Source organism: Dendropsophus ebraccatus, chromosome 8 (assembly GCF_027789765.1).
Source record: "Dendropsophus ebraccatus isolate aDenEbr1 chromosome 8, aDenEbr1.pat, whole genome shotgun sequence".
Taxonomy (NCBI): Eukaryota; Metazoa; Chordata; class Amphibia; order Anura; family Hylidae; genus Dendropsophus; species Dendropsophus ebraccatus.
In genome coordinates this window covers 87,987,738-88,007,436 of record NC_091461.1, presented here as the reverse complement: position 1 = coordinate 88,007,436, position 19,699 = coordinate 87,987,738, and the positions used below count along the sequence as shown (strand labels likewise).

General features: G+C 38.7%; 1 protein-coding gene across 7 annotated transcripts in view; it reads left to right on the top strand.

Annotated features, from left to right (window-relative positions):
* The window catches only part of KCNMA1 (potassium calcium-activated channel subfamily M alpha 1), a 332,984-nt gene that overhangs the window by 245,127 nt on the left and 68,158 nt on the right, over positions 1–19,699 (top strand). Inside the window, exon 19 of one of the 7 annotated variants that reach the window (XM_069980873.1) lies at positions 6,717–6,884. The exons of the other annotated variants lie outside the window; for them this stretch is intronic. Coding sequence (XP_069836974.1) covers positions 6,717–6,884 — 168 coding nt within the window. The remainder of the gene's footprint in view (positions 1–6,716; positions 6,885–19,699) is intronic. 7 annotated transcript variants of the gene reach the window in all.

Here is a 19,699-nt window from a genome sequence, read left to right as displayed (position 1 = left end):
CTGCTTGTGTCATCACTACCTGACAGGAATCAGCCGCAAAGCCAGTCACAGACTGACTGAGCAGGCATTTCTGACCCAGGTCGTGATGTCACAGATCAAGGAGACCAGCAGGGGACCATATAAGAGTTGCTGTGCTGCAGGGCCCTGGGGACAGGTAAGTATACCTTGATTGTTAGGTTTCCACCACCCCCTGCCCTTCGTGATTTTTTACATTTGCCCTGAATACCCCTTTAATGCTGCAGCCTGAGATTGGGAATGACCCAGCTTCACAGTTACCACTTTTCCCACACCCTCTGCAGGCATAGTTTCAAAACACCACTTGGCTCATATCTGCAGAATTGTATGGCTTCTCAGGAAGAATGTCCCTGGCAACCAGAGATCCTCATCTCTCAAGCTGACCATTGAACTGGGACCAGAAATAAGACAATAGGCTTGGTGACTGAACTGCAGTCTATTTTCTATTTCTCTTATAAGTGAATTGAGCAGTATAGTATAGTACAGTATAATATGTTATACTAAGTAAAAACTTGGCATCCCCTAAAATTGAATATCTTACAACTTGGAACAAGGAAAGTGAGTCAGAATGGGCATGTCATACTGGCTTAAAGGTTGTGCTATAAGTAGGTGGAAATGGCGGAGTACTTCTCTTTCCACATTACCTGCACATTCCTTTACCAGATGCACTGCTGTATTTTTGTAGTCAAAATCAAAGCTGTTTTGTGAGAATTTCCCTTGTTCTATGTCTATACATGTATCTCTGTTTCTGTTGAACTCGTGATATATGTGTTGTACAGTATGATGATGTACCGTCCTCTTCCGTTATCGATCTGTAAATGTTTTGTCTGTATAAATGTAAATGCAGTGTTTTTGTGTCTGTCCCATCTATTCGTGATTTATAACGGCTACTTTACAGAAGTCAATAAATACAGTGAGATGCAGTTCATCTGTTCGCCAAAAAAAGTAAATTACTAATGAATCAATGCGTATGCTCTCTTGTATTACAGTATATTCATTGAATCATTGTACATACACATTAGGTTGATATCCGTTCTTAATTTATCACCAAAGAGTAGGTAAGCCTCTGCAACGTCTACATATATTTACCATTTATCTGGCCTGTGATTGACTATGTCCGTGTCTCTTGAGGTAGCCAGATTTATTGTAAGTATGTCATATATCACATTTATTGCATAAGAAGAGAAGATGAATAGATTTTGCATTATGCCTCTCATTTTAGGTAAATAAATCATAAAAAGATCACAATTGAATCTGCAGGCAAGGCAGATCAGGCTTTTCAGAATTTAAATTGGTTTTACACTTTAGCAATTGTCTTCTATTAAAAGGGTCACAAAAATAAGCTGATCACAGTGAGTCTCACTGGTGGGACCCAAGGGATGTGAACTATGGAGGAACCTTTTAGAGTTTAGGGCTTAGTTCTCCTGCAGGGGAATTGAAGAATGACATAGTGCCCATTGTAATTAATGAGTTATCTATGTTATACATGGACAAACTCACGTCCTCCACAATTAGAGAGAATTAAATAGAGAGAGGCTTTCTTTGTAGGTGCTCTCCATTCTAGCCTATTAATGGAGATCTAAAATTAGTAGGGGGTTATAAGGGGATTTTAGTAAATCTTTCAATTACAATGTTTCTGCTATTTTAGAAGAAGTCTTAGATAGAAGACTCGTCAGACCATTCAAGTTTTCACTCCTTTTGCATGGTTACCAATGGCATGCTACAGAATAAATGGTGGAGAGTCGCTCATACAAAATACAAACAAAAGATTCAAGCCAATTTATTCAGGTCTTGCATTTGTTAAGTTAATATAAAGGATTAATAGAAATTGTATATACATTTTATTGTAAACTATCCTATACAGTCCTGTTTTATGGCTAGTAAGCAAATAGTCAGGACTGGAGATGAGCAAACTTGCAGAATTTGGGGATTTGAATAAACCCAAACTTTCAACACGTTTGTTCATCTCTAGTCAGGACCTTCCATAGTTAGCTGATAAGTTTGTAAAAAAAAGATAGGAGTCCAACAAGTCCTGCCTAACCCTATTGTGCTGGTCCAGAGGATGGCAAAATGGAAAACCCTAATGAGACCAATTGCCTCATACTGGGGGACAAAAAATTTTGACTCCAAATATGGCAACCAGAATAAATCCCTAGATCAACATCACACGTCTAGAAATCCAGTAACCATGGCTGGTTGTGGTATCTGTTCAAGTAAGACATCCAAGCCCCTCTTGTTGAACTTCATTTAACTTGTTAAATGAATCAACCAATTAAAAGTATTGTTCTTTACATGTATAATTCAAAGAGGTGTGCTTTTACTAATGCCATATAGTCCTGTACTAGTTGCTATAAGCAGACCTAAATTAGTCTTTATTGCCACGGGGGCTGCATTGCTTGCGTATAATGATAATGACCTGTGGATTAGTAGATTTACTTTCAATCCTTTGTGAGGTTCATGCAAACCCAATGCAAGCTCAGACTTGGATGGTGACACTAGTTATTGGAGAGTAATACTATGTGGCTATGGCCACATCTTTACCAGTCTGAGCATTTATTAAAGCCAATTGTTATGTCTTTAGTGCCTCAAACTATGGCTTCTCCTAATAAAAAATCTTTCTCATTACTGATGAAGGTTATTGTGGAGTCAAAATATTTCTGGGTCACTAGTGGTAAAAGCTACAACATTTTTAGTTAACTACTGTCCAACAAAAATGATTAAAACATAATGCTTCCCATTGTATGGATACTTTTCATGGGAAGAGTAATTCATAGTGTGAAATATATCTCTTTCTATTGCCCTTTAACAACCAATGTTAAAAATACATTGTTAAAGGGGTTATCCAGCGCTACAAAAACATGGCTACTTTTCCCCCTCACCTGTCTTCAGTTCAGGTGGGGTTTGCAATTAAGCCCCATTTACTTCAATGGAACTGAGTTCCAAACCCCACCCAATCTGGCCATGTTTTTGTTGCGCTGGATAACCTCTTTAATACAATTACAACAGGCATGTGGAAATTGGGTCTTCTACATTTTTTCCTCTCCTAAAATAATGAAAAAAATATTGTTCAGAGTCACCTTAAAGGGGTTGTCCAGGGATATAAATATATAAATATAAATATATATATATATAGCTGAGGGCTTTTTAAAAAAAAAAAAAAAAAAAAGTGACACTCACCTCCCATGATTGCCTGTAGTTGCCATTTGGAAGGCTCGAAGCCCCTGCTCGTCACTGCATTTTCCATGTTCTTGTGGTGGGTCTCCCCATAGGAGCCATCCAAACCAGCACATCGCTGGCCACAGTGATTGGCTGATCAGTAAGGTTTCTGTGCCCATGACCTGTCAAAGGAACAAGGAAGAAGCGGGGACTGGAAGCTGACCGTTTAACCAGGGGAAGTGAGTATTACTAATTTTTTCGTTATAGCATCCCAGCTAAGAACCCCTTTAAGCTGGGTTCATACTACGTATATTTCAGGCAGTATTTGGTCCTCAAGTCAGGTCCTCATAGCAACCAAACCCAGGAGTGGATTGAAAACACAGAAAGGCTCTGTTCACACAATGTTGAAATTGAGTGGATGGCCGCCATATAACGGTAAATAACTGCCATTATTTCAATATAACAGCCGTTGTTTTAAAATAACAGCAAAAATTTGCCATTAAATGACGGCCATCCACTCAATTACAACATTATGTGAGCATAGCCTTTCTGTGTTTTCAATCCACTCCTGGTTTTGGTTGCTATACAGCCTCACAAATACAGCTTCAAATATACATAGTGTGAACCCAGCCTTAAAGTGCCTCCAAAGATTTATGTTTTCATTTTTTTTGTTTATGCACATGAACATATTATGACTGTGTAATATGGCATTGATAGACCTCCATGAGGCCCTACTGTACCTTCATAGTACTGAGCAGCTGGCATGCCGTGTGCTGTCATATAACCTCCTGTACATGGCATTAATATGTGCATGAGGCCTGTGTCTCATATAATATTAGTAAGCAGTGTACTATTATTAGTCACTAACATCAGACCCTTACATTTGTTTTATTGACACAAGAATACAGACACTCCTTTTTATGTTTGTGTATATATATGATATCTGTATTCTGTGAAGAAGACTTACTATCTTTTATGCTTCAAAATAAACAATACTGAAGTTTCCTAATATACTATTATAAGTTCACTAAATTTAAAAACTTCCCCAGTCCAAAAGACTACCTTTTTTTAAAAGACCAACCCCTTCTCCAGAACCAATTTTATGTGATCAATTTTTAGTCGTCAATACATTATGCATAGTGGTTATTTTCTTGGAGAAGGCCATCCCCATAAAAATCTACATTTTAATGGTCTCCTCAAAAAAGTTTAACTTAAGAATTATCACTGTTAGGTACATGTAATATAAGTGTTTTTATATTATATAAATTGCCAGTTTTATGTAAGCCTTCCCAAGATGCTTGTGAATAATGCTGGCTTTTGTATTGTTCTCATTCAATGCTTAGGTGATATCAGATGCCTTCTCTGCCCTTTTCCCTATTGTCTGCATTGATTTCTTTTATTCTACTAAAAGTCTATAAATGTTTTCTTACATATTCTATAAATGACTAGTAAAGATTTTAAGCATTTTAATATCTCACATTGTCTACAAGCTGTTAGGAAAGTAGGTACTGACCTTACAGCCAAGAGGCATTTCTGGGGCCAGCAGTGACAACATGACATCTATGTGACTGGTGTCCTACCTGCTGCTTTTTTTTTCCTAAATTTTTTTTGTCTCGTATCTGTTTTGTGGTCACGTGATCTGTACATTTTGTTGTTATTGTTTGTTGGGGACTCATGTGTACTTTGCTACCTTTTTATTTTTTCTGACCTGTTTAGTAAACCCAGTTTTAAGCAGTTTTTCAAATCTTTTACCCCAAAATGATGTGGTTTTGATGTGCCTGTAGTGTTGTTTTCTTTGTGTCGTGTCGCCAGCTGAATGTGTGCATATCATCATTTGGTTGAGTGCTGCGCCTTTCTTTTTTGCTTGAAGGGTGGGTGATGGAATTTGGAAACAAATATGTAGCCATAACAATTATGTTGTTGTTGCCGTTTCACTAACACAGCCTTTCACAGTATGTTCTGCAATATATTTATTGAAATAATTTTTTTTTAATTGACAATTTGTTTGAATAAGAGTCCCATTTTGAAGTCATACTATGAGCAAAAAAAAAAAAAAAGGCTGTTGGCCAGTTACAGTACATAGCACTGTACATTTCCCCAAAAGTGTAACTGAATTGTACCATTCTAGAGGTCTCCTACTGTCTCTACTAGCCTGTGATGACCATGACCTCTTGACCACCAAGCAGGCATTACCCTCCTAGCATGTGGTGTAAAAAAGCCTTAGGGAACGTTCACACATTCCGTGCACAGTCTGTAATTACAGCCAAGTGCTTCGGATGGACTTTGGAGTTACGGCATCACCATTATGATCCCAGGAGCTCCGAAATTGGTTAAACTGTGTGTGAATGCTCCCTTAGTATTTCTTATGCCATCTGCTAATTGGCTCATGGCAATTTTACCAGGTAGTCAGGTGGTCATGGCCAGAACAGGCGTCGGCTGCAACCTATTAAATGATATTGACAGTACTCTGCAATGCCACAATTCAGGTAAATAAAACTTTAAAAAACTGAGTCCCATCATTATGATGTTTGGAATCTTGGATAAATCCTGTGAGTGTTTTTGTAACTTTTATTAAGCAACAGACATACTAATCACATACTGTGCAAAGCACTGGAAACCTTCATCTGTACGATCATGTCCTTTTGTGCAGAGGCCAGATCCTCTCCATTTGTCTTTAGATCATGTTTAGAATATAGTACAAAGCTAAATATAAAAGAATATGCTCTATGTAGATGCATGTTGATGCATGACGCTTTAAGCTTTTTGTTACGACTGTTGTGAGTTTGCATTACAGATATCACTATAAACTCCGATACATTTTCATTTTACTTTACAACACCTAGTTACAGTCTCATTACTCCATCACATAAGGCCAAGTTCTCTGCAGGCCTCTTGGAAATGCCAGCCACAAGTAAGATCCGCTTTGACCCGCTCAGAAATGCCTTGTTCCCTTTAATCTATTTGATGCAATGGAATCTCATGGTTTACGATCTTGCTACATGAATTATTTTCTGTTTGAGTGATCAATTTGACACGTTTTTAATGAAGTGTTTGAGTTTGAAGAAATATCCCCATCTCCTTTTGTGTTTCTTCCAATATTTTAATGGAGATCAATCAACTGTATTTCTATTGACAAACAGAAAATTAATTGCTCTGCTATTTCCAGTTTCCATTGTTTGCAATTAAAGCCATTTCTGATAGAAATATTGCTAAATTCTGTTACATTGAAGCTTTTTGCCATGCAGCCCTGGTGGCCAGCCTTTCGAAGACTAGTTCTGCTCTTTTCCTCTTGTCCTATCATTAAGAATGACAACTGCTTATCCTACATACTCCATCATGTCAAAGCTGCCTTGAGAATCCCGCCCTTTGCATACTGTTCCCTTTGTCACGAATGGATAGAATCTCCTGCTGATCATAACTGCATTGAGCTGCATCTTGTGTCCAATTATATATACATGATTATATATAAGTGTCTCTCTTTCTGTACCCTACATTAATCTACCACTCTTCCTCTCCTCTCCCTTTCATTATAACCATGATTTTAGCCAAGATGTCCATCCGCAAGAGGCTGATACAGGCATGTTGTTTGGGGTGCACTGAGATAGACTGCTCTTGCATGTCAGGCACTATACGTAGTAACATGGGAACCCTTGAACGAGCCTTCCCACTCTCTCCTGTCTCTGTTAATGATTTCTCCACCAATTTTCGTGGCTGTAAGTTTTAACCATGCTGTTCCATGTATTGTGCTCTATGTGTGTACTTGTGTATGCGTGTATGTGTAACACCGCCCATGTCTCGTGTTGTGGTCTGTGTTCCTGTGGCCTTACTAAAGTTCTGATGTGTTTCCTTGCAGAACAACTAAATGCTCTTTTTTGCAGACAGGCAGTTGCTGCATTATTTTGTAGCGTTGGGCATCAGGATTTCAGGGAACCAAATTTCTTCTTTTGATTTTATTTTTGGTGGGAGAAAGTTTAAGCTATGTAGGAATTATTTTGGACCAAGCATCTGTAGGTTGCATGGGAGGCTGCTGTGCATGGTCAGGTAAAGTACAGTCACACATTCACTGCCTAATGCCTTCATGTGACTTTGTGTAGGTATTGCCTTCAGAATGGAGGTCTTACATAGAGACTATATTTTTGTTAACAATGTGTCAATATATTTACAGTATATATTTTATGTGTTTAATATATAGAACTGATCTGTTCATCTATGTAGGTTAATAAACTCATGGTGAATACTTTCTTCATTAAAGGGATTATCTTGTAGCAAACATCCCTTTAATATCAGAGTCTGGTGATTAGCTGGCAGCTCCCAATATCATGAAAAGCGGCCAATTTAGGTGAAGTTACTGTTGGCCATAATATCTCCTACACTGCCCCTGCAGGAGAAATGTGGTATCACATGATAACCATATAAATGAATGACTCTAAGCGTTATACATGCAGTGGCTAGGACTCTCCACCATGGCTCATAATACTACTGATGTTTGATATCTTCAAAGTTTGTAAAAACTTGCAATGTAAAAGAAATTCATTGTTGACATACATATCCCTAAATCGAGAAGGTGTTCCCATTAGCCAGTCAGACGGAAGGAACTTTTCTTATTCCAGTCCTTGCAGTTTGCACCGAATTAGAATGGGTTGCATGAAATATTGCAGCTTAGGCTAGGTTCACACTGCGTTTTCAGCATCCGTTTAACGCATCCGTTTTTTGCAAAAAACGCATGAAAAACGGATTGCAAAAAACGGATTCATTTGTGTGCATCCGTTTTTCCATTGACTTCCATTATAAAAAAAAACGGATCCGTTTTTTTTGGCGGACCAAAACGGACCAAAAAACGTTGCTGACCCTATTTTTCTGGACGTTAAAAAAAACGGATCCGTTAAACGGATGCTGAAAACGCAGTGTGAACCTAGCCTTACTCTCCTTTAGTCCAATGGAGACAAAGTGAGAAAGCAAAAATGTTCACAGTTATTGTGCAGCATAGGTGTTGCACAAAAATGAGAGAATTTTTGCCGGCTAAAGTTTGATAAATCCCCCCTATGTCCGAACATAGCTTCCTATACAATATAATGAGCTTATTAAAGGGGTTATCTAGCGCTACAAAAACACAGCCATTTTCTTTCAGAGTCAGCACCACTCTTGTTTCCAGTTCAGGTGAGGTTTGCAATTAAGCTCCATTCACTTCATTGGAACAGAGTTACAAAACCTACACCCAAACTGGAGACAAGGCGCTGTCTCTGGAAGAAAGTGACCATGTTTTTGTAGCGCTGGATAACCCCTTTAAGTATTCTGTTTCCAATGGTCCATGTGAATGCTGCTAGGCATGTCTGTAAATGGTTTTAAAAGCAGCACAGGCAAGACTTACTCTAATAAGAAAATTCTAAAAACAAATCTAATAAAAACAGGGGCATAACTAAAAAGGTCTGGACTCTAGCAAACATTGTACTCCCCCCCCCCCCCCCTTCACAACTGACCACTAGTGCTTGCAGTTAAAGGGACATTTGCAGAACTTGGAAGGCCACTGGGTGCTGCAAATAACAGCTCAGGGGACCCAGTGTATTGCACAAGCAGGCCACCGGGCCCCCTGATGTGGCGTTACGTGATGTGGTAGTTACGCCCCTGAATAATAAAAAAAATTGTATCAGGACTTGATTTTCATTACAAAAAAAAAATTATAAATTCCCTTTAAACAGAAAGTAATTATCTTGTCTTGTTGATTTCTAGTAAGATGCTAACAGATATGTGCTGATCTTTTTTAATACGTGTGGAGCAGTTTTTGTAAAGTGATTCCTATAATTAAAGTGGTTATAGTTAGTTACTTCTATACTGTATTCGTTACTGTTTAACATGTTCTGTCTAACCTGGGAAAACACACAACCTAATGGATTTGCTTAATAAAAAAAAAAAAAACAATAAGATTATCCGATCATTGTAGCTGGCCCCATGGGAGTAGTAACACTGACAAGATGCTGGTTGTTTAATTAACAAACAATCCAATAGCTTTTGCTTGGATAAATTTAATAAGATTAATGACAAGTGTTTTGTCTTGCTATGTAAAAGTCATGTCATGACAGGCCTGACTCAATACAGAGTAGAGATGGGAGGTGTGAGCTTCTCATTAGACCTGACCAAACGTGAAAGTTAGAAGGACTAGACGATTAGAGATGGCAGCAGCTGTGGTCCTTTAGGAACCATTGAGGTTTGGCCCTCATCATGTTTCTTCCGGCCTCATCCTCTAGACATTCCTCGTCATGATTAATTAGCGTCGTGCATCTTGTTTTCTGATCTTGGGCCACTTGATGCTCATTAAAGACCATTAGATCATTACAGGTCCTGCCAGATTTCTGCTCCCCAAAGGATCATTCATTAAAGCCCGAAAGTTAGAAGTAACAAGAGAAACAAAGAACCACAGCTTGTTCATCCTCATTTGTCTACCTCTTAATTTGCTCATGTAAAATAAATACAATATATTTGTTTCTAAAAGTAGTCCCTCCCTAACGCACCGTAAAATGGATATATAGAGTCAGAGCAATAGTTTTCCAGTTCCAACCACCTGACTTAAGTCATGATTCACAGCTATAAAAGAATATTAAAGTGATAAACAGGTCTTCTTTTTGGTTACCTTGGTGCCAGTATATCAGGACGCTGTAGCTTTAAGTGTACTTAAAATGTAGTTAACTTTGCTCTTCAGTACAATTGTGAACTGAATAAAATGTATACCTACCTCTATATGTCCACCATGCTGCCTCCTGAATTTAACCCCCCTCTCCTTTAAGTCATCATGCTTACCATCAGCAGCAGTACAGTATGTAGTGTAACCTTTTCTTTGCTGTGCTAATGCAGTTTCTTTATTTTCTGCTTACATAGCACCTTTCAAGCTCAGTACACCAATAACCTCCTTCTACTCCCACATGCTAACTATAGTAATGTACTATATGCCTAGCACACTAATGTACTATATCCCTAGCACAGTGCCACCCTGTTCAGTGCATTGTCATGGCATAGCTGAGAGAAGTATATATAAGTTTCTGTGTGAATAGGTCAGCCATGGTCCTACACTCTGAAACTAAGGGAATTAATATTTCTGCACCAAAGAGAGTACCAATAATCGGTTAATGTAACAAACTAATGCAGGTTTATAAAAAAAAAGTACAGGTAAGGGATAAAGAGATAATTCTTTGTGATAAAGTTGATTCATTTTAAATGTAAACTTTTATATACACCTTGAAGGCTATAACAATGCTCATTTTCACTTTTTATGTTGTCCTCATTTTGTTACTTACAGTAGTTGCACACAGTATTTGATGAGGTTTATTAAAGACGTAGAGAGTCCTACAATTCAGTGTTGATCCAGAGAGAGGCAAAAAGCCTTTAGGAGGCAGATGCCAATTGCCCTATACCGGGGTGGTAACTCCAAATATGGCATCAAAAGAATCCCTGGTTCAACATTCTATCACCAGAAATCCAGTCCCCGTAACTTGTAATATTATTTTTCAAGAAAAGTATTGAGACCCCTCTTATATGTGTTCAATGAATTAACCATTAGAAGCCTTTTTGTCTCTGAAGGCAGTGGTAATTCCCTGTTTTCATGGTTATAGTGTTGAGCGCTTCCCTTTAGAACACTTTTTTTTTTTTTTTTTACAAAGTCGCTTTATACCCTTCCATTTACATGTGTATAACAGGAGGAAAGTGTTATAAGGTGCAATACCAGATATTGCCACTAGATAGAGCCATTGTCCTTCAAACATAATATTTGTGTCTTTCTTCAGACTTTTTGGAGGAAGACAGTCCTTTGCATACACAGATAGATAGATCAGCCATAACAATAAAACCATTGATTAGTGAAGGGATTAACATTGATTAGCTTCTTGCAATGGCTCCTGTTAGCGGGTGGGATATTTAAGCAGCAGGTGAACAATCAGATTTTGAAGCTGATATTTTGGAGCAGGGAAAATAGTCACATGTAAGGACCTTAGTAATTATGTATGCTAAAAGACTGGGCCAGAGTATCTCCAGAACAGCAGGTCTTGTTGAGTGTTCCTGGTATGTAAAGGTTACTACCTACTAAAAGTGCTCCAAGAAGGTAAAACTGACTATTCACTGGTCTCAGGATCATAGGCTTCCAAGGAGCATTGATGCAGGAGGAGACTGAAGGCTAGTTTGTCTATTCTGATCCCAGAGAAGAGTTACTATAGCACAAATGAAAGACTGTGATAACCCAATGTCAGAAGAGGTGTATCCACAGCAATGGATGAAAATGGCCTAGTCTATTCAATGTTAATCCCCTGTGAATAGCTGTGTGGGTCACTTACCTGGAATAGAGATGACACCAGGATACCCTGTAGGACCAACGCTAGCTGGTGGGCAGGGCTCTGTTTATGTGCTGATAGGAAACCTTTGGTTCTGACATTTATGTGGCAGTTATCCTGATATAGACTATTGGGGAAGACCAAGTACAGTACTGTTCTCTAATGACCTCTTTCAGCAGGATAATGTGGCCGCTACAGAAATAATTTTAGGATGGTTTAAAGAACATGAAAAATACTTCAAGGTATCCTCGAGATGGGATGGGATGTGCTGGAAAAATAAGTCAGATCCATGGACACTGCACTTTATAAATTTAGGACTTAAGGGATCTACTGCTAACATGGTGCCTGGTGCCAGATACCACGGGATTTTCTGTTGTTTAGTCCCCTCACCTTCTTAAAATAACAGAATCAAAAGAGATTAAAGGATTCGAAAAACTGCTATTTTCTTTCAAAAACAGCACCACTCTCATCCTCAGGTTGTGTGTGGTATTGCAACCTACCCCCATTCATGTGAAAGGAACTGAGCTTCAATACCACTCACAAACTGAGTACAGGCGTGGTGCTGTTTGTTGAAGAAATCAGCTATGTTTATTCTAATCCTGGATAACCCCTTTTTGTATCTTTCCCTAAAAGAAACCGATAAAAATCTTGCAAAAACAAGTCCTCACATTAAAGGACCATTAAAGACGAAATAACAAAATCTTATTGATTTCAGAATGCAGAATGGTCATAAAAAGTATTTTTTTATGGTTAAAGTTATTTTGTATTATTAGTAGTATATTTTTTTTACACAAGTTTTTTACTTACCCTTTAAAAAGTTGTAAAACGTAACAAATACTATACAGATTTCTTATTGCCATAATTGTTCTGATCATAAGAATACGTAAACATGATAATAGTGAACTTAAAACTATACCCAAAAAGTGAAGGGGAATGCATTTTTTTCCATTCTGTCACTTCAGTCCCCAGCTTACTGCTGCTTCTGTCTCACTGCAGGAAACTGCTCCATTCTAAGCCAATTAAGCCAATTCCTTGTAGTGATCCAGGGTACGAAATCCACAGCTGTGCACCTTCCCTGGCTTTACCCAATTATCGTGGGGGTCTCACCCCAACTATTCACAAAACATTTGACATGTCTCTGACAGGGACACTTTAATAGATCATGTAATAATCTACAAGAAATAGATCATGTAATAAACTAAAAGAAAACGCAACCATACCGAGAACATAGAATGGTTAAATGGAGCAGGGACACACCAAACTTCCCTTACTCCCCGAGTAAGATAGGATCCTGAGTGAAATGTTCACTTCCTCAAACATTTGTTCCCTGATCTTAAAACTATTGAAACAGATCAAGGATTGTAATAGGATCAACTGGTACCAGACTGATGGGAAGAAAACAGTATGAAGAAGGAAAGGAAGGACTCTCTCAAGCTTCTCAAACTGTGAGGCCCCCCTAGTTGTTGGTAAGACACGGCTGATGAGGCAGTTTTCACAAAAGTGACTGACATACACAGTTCTTTCACTGTTTGCACAAATCTCCATTTTAGCAACATTATTAAGTTTTTTTTATACTTTACTAGTATATAGAGTTTAGGAGACAGGTGAAAGGTAGTCCTAGCATTATTTTTAGCTTTTAAATAGACTTCTACCACAGATGGTGAGGCCCAGGCATCCTCATGGTCAGTCTGGTGAGGTCTAGGCATTGCTTAGGTCTGTTGGGTGAGGCTCCAGTAGATAACGTGTGAGCACCGATCCATAAAGCATACCGCCATTATGCTAGATCCAAAGCCATTCATGGTGGAGGCAATTATTGCTGCCTGTTGAACTGGGTCTTTTGTGTTGTAAGATATTGTGAATGTAGATAGATGTAACATGGTGGACTATGAAGTATACAGACTTATATTCTTCCTGTCTGATTCAGTCAAAAGCTGTTAAAATGGTAGGATGGAGATTCATATTCCAAACCAAAAAAAGCAATTAAGTCGGCTGTAGTTAAGGCCTGACAAAGCATAGTGACTTTGCAAACAACATAGAGGGACTATCTCAGAACTTCAGAGATATGGAAACCCAAGTGCTACCTTTAAAAAAAAAAAAAAAAAAAAAAAAAAGGAGTACTCCCCCACTGCTACTAGATGCAAATGTGAAACCCATTGATCGCTATATTAAGAACTAAATATAAGGAACAAAACAAAACAAAAAAAACCCTAATAAACCAAAAAGTAGTTGTTGGAACCAAACAGAACTTGTGTGAAGGTAACGACTAGAGATGAGCGAACCGGGTTCGAGTCCATCCGAACCCGAACGTTCAGTATTTGATTAGCTGGGGCTGCTGAACTTGGATAAAGCTCTAAGGTTGTCTGGAAAACATGGATACAGCCAATGACTATATCCATGTTTTCCACATAGCCTTAGGGCTTTATCCAACTTCAGCAGCCACCGCTAATCAAATGCCGAACGTTCGGGTTCGAATGGACTTGAGCATGCTCCAGGTTTGCTCATCTCTAGTAACGACCATAGTGGCTACAGTAGTAGAGCTGAAGGATAAGATTATTGGGCAAAACTATATATCTAAAAGAAGGCTCTGCACTAGTACACTCTGGGGTCCCAAGTTTTGATACAAGATGAGATATAGTTGGATATGGAGAAATACAGGTTTTGAATGGCATCCTGTAGCATATCTGCTTACAGGTATTGCAGCTGGGCCTGTAGATCCTTCTCAGATCCTCGTAGATTGCCAAAGCTGGCATCCTACCTCCCATAAATGCTCAGTTGTTGATAAGTATGGACATTCTTGAAAAACTTTGCTGTGAGTGGGTGAGCATTATCCTTCTGAAATATCCCAGTTGGTAGCCCTTCCATGAGAGACGGCACATGTGGCCACATATCACTATTAGCATCCCTTATATGACTTCTGGGGGTGACTGGCTTTTGTATGCAATGACTCCCCAGATCATCACACCAGCAATTGACACAGTATTTTATTCCACAGTAAAGGCAGGATTGAGGCCTCTATACTCAAACTTGACCATTGTCAGATCCCAAAAGAAACCTGTTTTAATATATACAGTCCCTGTCTGTAGCAGTCCAGGTTTCTTGTTCATGACACCTCTGCAAATAAAAGTGACAGTGACTGGCTGTCAATGGTAGAACACGTAATGAGCACCAACCCACCATGTTTTCTTCTAAGCACCTGGGTGGTGAACAAGGGATCTGTGGGAGCTACTTGTAAAAATTGCAAGAATTCTCTGTGCTGATGGTTTATCTGGGCCATCTGAAGCCTATTTTCCATGTTTTACATAAGCACTGCTCCCAATGCTTTCTAACAGCTCAGTCAGAACAGCCTAGATGGGGCAATTACTAAAAACAACCATTTTACTTCTTATAGGCCAATAATGTACCCTCTTTCAAAGTCTGTCAACTGGGCAAAATGTCTTTGAGTGCATGTACACTGCCCACATTTAGTCTCTTAGACCCTTTCTATATGAAAGGAGGGGAAGCAATTTTATGCCCTCTTGTGGATAGGGCCGTATTAACAGCTGCTGCTGCCCTAGGCACTAAACCGGAAGACGCCCCATCTTGTGGAGTGTGGTTTTGGCCACCTGCATTTCTCTACATGTAGAAACATTGTCTGAATCACGTTTTTCATGTTTTTTGACTGCTTAAAACATTAACAAATTTCTACATTGAATCAATGTATCAATAAATCATATGTCCTGGGGGGAGTTACTCTGGGAGAGTCACTGATGGAGAAGGATCTGGGTGTACTTGTAGATAATAGACTACAGAACAGTACACAATGTCAGTCAGCTGCTTCTAAGGCCAGCAAGATATTGTCATGTATATACCAGGCCTGGACTCTCGGGACAGGGATATAATATTACCGCTTTATAAAGCCTTGGTGCGGCCTCATCTGGAGTATGCTGTCCAGTTTTGGAACCCGATTCATAAAAAGGACGTTCTAGAGCTGGAGAGGGTACAAAGACGGGCAACTAAACTAATAAGAGGAATGGAACATCTTGGTTATGAGGAGAGATTAAAAGAATTAAATTTCTTTAGTCTGGAGAAGAGACGTTTAAGGGGGAGATATGATTAATTTATTTAAATATATAAATGGCCCCTACAAGAAATATGTGGAAAAGATGTTTCAGGTAAAACCCCCTCAAAGGACAAGGGGGCACTGCCTCCGCCTGGAGAAAAAAAGGTTCAATCTCCGGAGGTGACAAGTCTTCTTTACCATGAGAACTGTGAATCTGTGGAACAGTCTACCACAGAATCTGGTCACAGCAAAAACAGTAGAGGGCTTCAAAACCGGACTAGACAAGTTCTTAGAGAAAAATAATATAAATGCATATGTATAGAACTTATCACCCCTTCCCTGTATCCATCCCCTCCTTGGTTGAACTTGATGGACATGTGTCTTTTTTTCAGTCGTATTAACTATGTAACTATGTTAAATGATTAGAGCCATCTGCATATTGTCTGAAGGAATTCTCACCACAGGGTTGGTAGGTAATGGCTCCAGACGTCACATTTAACAGACCTGACCAATACCGCCATACTGTGACTGGATAACACTGCCATACAAGACCTGAACAATATCACAATACTGTGACTGGATAACACTGCCATTCCAGACCGGTTCAATACCGCCATACTGTGACTGGATAACACTGCCATACCAGACCTGACCAATATCACTATACTGTAACTGGATAACACCGCATACCAGACCTGAACAATATCACCATACCGTGACTGGATAACACCGCATACCAGACCTGACCAATAACATCCCGACCCCCGCCCTCCTCGAAAAGACACCAGATTTACTGGCAAGTTTAAACAGAAGGTGGGAGACTAAAAAAAAAAAAAAAACTAAAAAAAGTTGTTTCCCTCCCCCTGCTCCCTGGTGCTGCTCCCCTGCAAGGTGCTGCCCTAGGCCCCGGACCACGGGTGCCTAGTGGTAAATATGGCCCTGCTTGTGGGAAACCCAGAGTCTAATCATTTGTCAATGGGTGTATGTCATCCAAGTCATTTAGTGTAAATGTATTTACTTATTTAGGAAAAGTCTGAAATGAGGATGATGATGATGATGATGATGATGAAATAATAATAATAATAATATAATCAGAAGAGTAAATTAAAACAATGTAGCCACAGTTGTGCAAAAAAAAAAAAGACATACCTAGACATAATAATTTAGTGGTATATAGCAAAAATGGCCACTTCCTGAGTCAGTGATTTACACCATTGGCTATATCAGATCCATAATGCACATCCTTATACACTACATGCAAATATATTGTGATCCAAAATCTACATTGATGATAAATTGCAATCTTTTCCAATATTCTCAAATAAACAAGAGAGGATTTACATCCCTAGTCATGTATTCTCCTGTCTGCATACAGTAGAGTAGAATGTATTTAGTAGATTGGCCTTTTCCTCTTCCCCCTCCACCATTACACCCAGATTATTTTTGAGGGGACCAATATTTTCAGTTTTAAGTCTCTTATTATTTATATAAGTAAGAAATGTTGCCCATCATGTAGTATATATATATTTTGCACAAGCCTGCAGTGCCTACTGCAGTCCATATGCTATTGCAGATTTAGTCACTTCTGAGCTCAGCCAAAATAACAACCTGTGAGAGATTGGTGAGTGACACAGTAATAATACCTGCCATCCTTGCCATTGTCCTCCGATTGTTTGTGGGTGAAGTATACCTTTCCTCATATAGGTAGATCTAATGCTGGTAATGACCTTCCATATATGACCTCTGGCAGTCTGTGCTATTCTACACTGATGTCACCATAGAACAGTGTGTAGGACAAACTGCTTCAGAGAATCCTTTTTTTCTTCATCAGGGAACGGGAAGAGGTAATTTTTGTTATATACCTGTAAGAACTATAAGGGACCATATTGTGTTATATAACCTGTAATAGCAACCATTTCAATGGGCATAAAATACTCTGAACTACTATGGCTATATTTTGATGGTGCCACTCTTTACTAAACAATTTCTGTATGTAGCTAATGTTACATCTATCTGACACATGTTCCAGCACCTATTAGTGGTTATCCTAGAACTAGAGATGAGCGAACCTCGAGCATGCTCGAGTCCATCCGAACCCAAATTTTCGGTATTTGATTAGCGGTGGCTGCTGAAGTTGGATAAAGCCCTAAGGCTATGTGGAAAAAATGGATATAGTCATTGGCTGTATCCATGTTTTCCAGACAACCTTAGAGCTTTATCAAAGTTCAGCAGCCCCAGCTAATCAAATACTGAACGCTCGGGTTCGGATCGACTCGAACCCGAACCTGGTTCGCTCTACTCTACCTAGAACCCATACAGACATGCCCATGGGACATTGCTTGAGAATTCACTGCACAGGTGGATTTCTTCAATGAGATTTTGTACCCCCAATACCTTTATTTATATACATACCGTATATATATATATATATATATATATATATATATATATATAGATATATAGTCTTTGTCATATTGTTAAATTCATCAAAATTAGAGACTTTACACGTGGCCATATTAAAGCTTATACTAAGCCTTAATACATGTGTGAGAAGGCCTAAAGTACCTCTATATTTATGCAAAGGCTTACAAAATTTTTTTTCCATGTCATTTCCTATTGGATGCATGCTGCATATAGTATATGAAGCACATGTAGTAGACTATATGTCCAGAGTCACAAGTGCTCCATGTGCCACCCTACAGCTGGACACAGCTCTGTTATATGCATAAGGCCTAACTGTAAGCCATATCTACTTTTTACTGTACAGTTTCATATATAAAGGCTATATGCAGTTTCCAAACAACAAATGCCACTTTTTGTACGATACCCTGTTCCCTCTCCAGCCTCTGCTGGTTATAAGCCCTTCACATCATTAGACTTGATCTGATTATATTTATGGAAGTTGGTGCGCAACATCTGCTCCGCAGGCTCTGCCATCTGCATATGCTACATGTATATTTCAGCAGGAATTTCCATAATTATTTTGGTGTGCTATGAAGAATGTGGATAGTCTGGACAGGGGAGTCTGTCCCTAGAGGGAAATAATACTACATTTCTGTATTGTACACATTACTTTCACTGCTTGCACAGACATCTTTTGAAAGGTACTGGTTTTCTACTATTACAGAGTATTCTTTTCTATACTGCTATAGTAAATCCTTTAGCTACATTGCTATTCCAGCTACTAAGCTACAGATGTAACCTAGGAAAACCCAACAATTTTTAAAATTTATATAACAGCAATATACTCTGTAGCACGGTTCCCTTGCAGGTTAGTATTGGTTTTAGTACCTTTATTGAGTGTTATATAAAATAGGATGTATCTAAAGTGAAGTTTGTGAACCCCTTTAGATTTTTCTATAGCTCTGCGTAAATTTGACCTAAAACTGATTTTTAACAAACTAAGACAAATTTTTTACAATCCTAATAGTAGATAAAGAGAACCAAATCAAACAGTGTCCTGAAATATTAGACTTGGTCATTTATTTATTTTTATAAATATTTTATTTATAGGGGGAATGACCCAACATCACATATCTGCATGTGCTTTCAGTGTCTGGTATGGCCCCCTTGTGCAGTAAAAACTGCATCTAAACATTTCTGATAGTTGTTCTTTAGTCCTTCACATCGGCTTGGAGGAATTTTATACCATTACTCCATACGAAAGCTTCAACTGTTATGTTGTGGGTTTTCTCCCATGCTGGCTTTAGGTCCTTTTATAACATTTCTAAGGACTTTAATTTGGCCATTCCAAAACAAACTTTATCCTTCTTCAACCAGTCTTCAGGATGTGCTTTGAGTCTTTATCTTGTTACAACCCACGTTCTCTTGTGTTTTAGTTCACTGACAGATCCTGGCCATCCTGGCCTAAACCCAGTCAACACTTCTTATTTAAACCCAAAAGCTGTAATTTAGTCTTGTCCCTCCATAAAAAAAAAAAAAAAAAAAAACATTACTATAGACTTCTGGCTTTACTGGGTAATTTTTAGCACACTGCAGATGGACAGCAATGTTCTTTTTGGATTGAAGCCACTTTCTTCTTGCACTCCTGCCATGTACACCATTGTTCTTCAGTATCCTCCTGATATGGGCTTAGGTTCCTTTGTGATCTTGCTTTTGATGTGATCTTTGTTGGTTGACCACTTCTGGAAAGAACAATAATGCTCTAGAATTTCTT